Here is a 4,524-nt window from a genome sequence, read left to right as displayed (position 1 = left end):
GGGAAAGAGACAGAATAGTGAAGTTGTCATTAAGCTATCAACAAACATGAAGCCACAGTATGACCCAAAACAAAACCAGACAGATCAAAAGATTCCAAACCACTGACAGCCTAGCTGGGGAGGAACAGGACCCGGCTGCTGGGTTAAATCCATTGCAACACTGGGAATGCGCACCGCCAACTTCATACTCAACCCAGATCTCTGCATCCTTGTTTTGGTGGTCAAATTCTAAACCTCGTTTAGGGTGTTTCTTTGCACATAAATATATACGAGCATGCCTTTTCTGATTAAGCACTTGACATGAATACGAAAAAGAATCAATCATGTATGAGTCACGGATTTGTAGACCTGGAAGAGTCTTTAAAGACCAAGTCTAACCGTCAGTTTTGCAAATGAACAATGTTCATTGACTAGTCTAAGGTCAGCTGGCAAGAAGGTAACAGAGCCTAGACCTGAACCAGACTGGAAATGAGCAGCACTGATTCTAAGGCTGATGCATCCTATTTGGGTAAGAAGCAGCCACTAGAGATGAAATGTGAGACCAAACTGATCGGGAACTTGGACACACACATGAACTTTTTTGAAGAGTTATGAATCATTAATATTTCTGTTTCAGAATTAATAGACAGGGAGCTGTGCCAACACAATCTTTGGAATTGTAAGGATGCATTATCACATCAACATGTTTCAAACGTGGTTGCCATCTTCTGAATCAATTTTAGAAAATTAATGACTGATTTTTTGTGTGTGAGCCAAAGTTTTATTAGCAATATTGCATATAAAAGTCAGAAAATTTTGTAAACATAATGCAGACAATGTTCTGTATAAATAGTTTGTATTTTTTTTTCTAAGTAGATATGGTGCCTTCAATTTGCATCCTGAATAAACAACCTCATTAAGTCAGCCCCAGCTAAACTCTCTTGGTGGAATTTCTATGCAAGCCTTGGGGTAACCAATTTAAATTATATTTTTATTAGCAGTGTTCCTTTGAATTTGAATGAAAGTAACAGAAAAAGCATCTATTTTCTATCTGCCTGCTGTTTTGTTTTTGACTGCAAAACTATATCTTCACCATTTCCATTTTGAATGTATTAAAATTCAATTTCAAACACTAAGAGATATCATTTACTTGCTTATTTTTACCTCTTCATATCATACCCAGCCACTCATGGCAAAACTAAATCATTAAAATATCTATAGTTTAATATCATGACATTTTGACCCAAAGACAAAGTGCTATCTGAGGCCAATGGAAAGATGACATCAAGTCTTGAAATTACTGGAAAGGAGTCCAAAGCATAATTTTAAAATGTTAAATCACAATGAAAACGTATTTCTCTGTGATACAATTTGAGATACTCTTCCTTTAAACCATATCAAGATAAATAAAAACAAAAATAAACAAATCACATGCACAAAATCATCCAAACCAGAGCATGAAGGAATTGTAGCTTAACATGTATAAAGCATGTAAAGAAAATACAATCTCCTAGTTAAAATTAGCTTACAGAATCATGTCTAGAAAAAAAAGTCAGTGTGTATATAAAAATAAAAAATTAAAGAAAAATATTTTATAAAATAAATGTATAAATATAATATTTTAATCAGTCTAACTTTGACTTAATCTCAAACTTCAAGCCAAGTCTTAAAATTTAGCCTGCACTTCCCCAAACAGAGGCCTCCTGGTCATGAAGGTGGTTTGAAAATCTGTGAAAGATGGATTTTCATACCTAGCAAAACTTCCTTGGCATTTGACTAAAATGGCAAAGTACAGATGAGATGTTCGGTTAAAAGTTAATATAGTGTACCTTTAGGTTTCCCCCTCCCACATTCCTAAAAGAACCCCATTTTATTCAAGGGGTTCAAGCACATCCTCCAGGGAAACTTATCTAAACTCCAGGGGTGGTTCTAGTTAGTCAAGGAGTAATCCATCCTGCTTATCAGTTTGGGAGGCAAAAATGGTTCATGACCCAACTGGGTCTTAAATCCAATACAAGGAGGATCAGATGGAGGTTTCTGGGAAAATTACCTTCCTTCTGGAACCTTTTCAGAAACTCTCCCTTTTCTCAGATCAATGTGAACAACCATAGCCCCTTTGTTGGCCTCAGCTAATAATGCACTGGGGGGAGGGGCGGGGGCATTGGTGAAGGCAGAACAATGGGCAGAGGAGGGGTAGAGATGAAAAAAACTTGGGTTCCTGATGACATGATTAAGCTGCTGGTTTAATCCAAACCTAAAACATGCCCTACCTTTGAGGAGGCTGTCTATAAGCCAAACTTCCTTATTATATAAGAAATGTAATTTTGAATTGGGTTTACTGTCATAACTAGAAACCGATACACTGCCGTTTTCTTGGTAGCCATGGCTTTTAAACAGGCAATTAGTTCCCAATTATGGAAACAAATTGTTGCAGCAGAATGGATTTACTACTTCCAAGAATAGAGCATGAGAGAGAAAATGCTATTTACAGGCACTGTAAATATCAAGGGAAAATGGTCATCAATATTGAATGATTTTGCCGGGCCGGAATGGCTCGTTTGGTTTAGTGTCATCCTGTGCACCAAAGTGTTGTCAGTTCGATTCCTGGTCAAGGTACATGCCTGGGTTGCAGGTTTAATCCTACACATACAAGAGGCAATGATAATGTTTCACTCTCTCTCTCCCTCTCTCTAAGCATGTCCTTGGGTGAGGATAAATATATAGAGAGAGAACAATTTTATTAGAAGTATTATTTTGGCCTATGTATTACCTGAAATGTATATTTAACTGCACTTAAAGGTTTTCTGTTAGCTGATTTATTTCATGCTAGACAAACATTTTGAAAAAATACAAAATAAAGACAATGTGATAGCTACCTTCATAAATTACGTCGGGATAATTTGGGTCTGCACCTAAAAAAACAAAACAAAACAAAGAATTGTAAGTATGCATTCAGAGTTTAAAAAATACTAACTCATTCCCACTAAAACGAGCCAAATATTTACTGAAGATTTTATGCCTGAATAAATTGTTTTATAGGACAGGTAAATAAAACCTGAAATTCTGTTTACTTTATGTTAACTCTGCTCCCCTCCCAGGCCCACAACTTCCACCCCTCTAAAAAAGAAAACAAAAATCAAGAGAAATCACAAATCACTTTAGCTGGAAAAATTCCAGCAATTAATGACTTAAGACCAATTTTTTTTTACTGTTTCTATTATAGAGTTGGCTATTTTAATTGCAATTTGTATTCCAAAGACAGACCATTTCTGTACCACTGTTGTGATTCTAGGTTGATTTGGGGGTTCCTTTCAAACTATGCCTTTGGCAGGTCCATTTGCATTTGTGAAAACACTATTAATCGGCCTGTATAACAATATCTAAAGCAATTTGAACAAAATTGCTTTGTTCACTGCTTGGTTTTCAGGAGGTTGCCAAGGCTGAATAAGCCCTTCCCTCTTTTTATTGTTTTTGCCCTGACACAACACACACACACAAAAATAAATGTACTTTCTCTATTGAAATAGTTTATGTATGCAATTATAAATTAATATGTCAAAGAGAAGTGCAAAAGTATACCCACTTCATTTTTTGAATGACTGTATTCACTGAGATGATCAGAATATTTTTAAAATATTCCTATGAGAATTTGCAAAAACATTTTGTAAAAATCACTGTCAACAAGAACTGGTGACAAAAATATTTCTTACTTTCCATTCAGAACTTACTGGGCCTCTAGATGAAAGCCTATTCGGAAATAAACTTATATTTTGATATAACATTTAAGTGATTATTAAATAAATTTCCAAAGCTACTTCCTATGCTTGTAGTCTTCACTTATCATGTGAAAAAGTAAAACTTGTAAATCATAAAGCTTACTTAGTTCTCATATCTCTTTTGAAGCTTTAGCAGAAAAATATTATTTAAAATAAAGTGAAATGAGCCAATTTTCTGTTCATGTACTCCCTAGTGAATACTTAAGGTTAGCCTAAATGAAGAAACAAATAAAAGTGGCCCCGTTTAAATTAAATTTTTTAACACAGTTCAACTAGAAGAACATCTATTTTAGCAAGAGAAAAATTAAGTAGATGATTGTGCACTTGATTCAGGGATGTTATGTACTGCCGTGCAGTCCACACTTTGTACAACTCTAGGGGGCACTATTCGGCCTAGTCTATGTGAAAGGCACCGTCTGAAATTATGCAGTGCATACCTGTGCAGGATTTGAGATGGCCCTGTGTCAATTCATGCAAAATTATTGATTCCAGGAATTTTCAGTGGTATTTTGAGTTTTATTATCCCAAATACCATTTCTAGGTTTTGAGTTGCAATATGTCCATATGTACTGTCAGAATTATTTGTACCTGATGTGGCATTCCAGAGAAGGGCCTTGAAACTACCCTGCACTTTGAGAGGTAATTCAGTGAATAAAGCAACAGACAATCCCAGCAGCAGCCCTGGCAACTTCATTCGCCAGGCACACACCCATCTGCTGAAGTCCTTTCCCATTGCAAACTTCATGGACCAAATGGTGTCCCCTCACTG

The 4,524-nt window shown here is 35.9% G+C and overlaps 1 protein-coding gene across 1 annotated transcript in view; it reads right to left on the bottom strand.

Annotated features, from left to right (window-relative positions):
• NTRK2 (neurotrophic tyrosine kinase, receptor, type 2) overlaps positions 1-4,524 on the bottom strand; it is a 326,931-nt gene that overhangs the window by 259,966 nt on the left and 62,441 nt on the right. Inside the window, exon 12 of the mRNA XM_006759498.2 lies at positions 2,831-2,891. Coding sequence (XP_006759561.1) covers positions 2,831-2,891 — 61 coding nt within the window. The remainder of the gene's footprint in view (positions 1-2,830; positions 2,892-4,524) is intronic.

Source organism: Myotis davidii, unplaced genomic scaffold, assembly GCF_000327345.1.
Source record: "Myotis davidii unplaced genomic scaffold, ASM32734v1 scaffold556, whole genome shotgun sequence".
NCBI classification, from domain to species: Eukaryota; Metazoa; Chordata; class Mammalia; order Chiroptera; family Vespertilionidae; genus Myotis; species Myotis davidii.
Note: the sequence above shows the minus strand (reverse complement) of the source record. Positions and strands in the feature narration are given on the sequence as shown.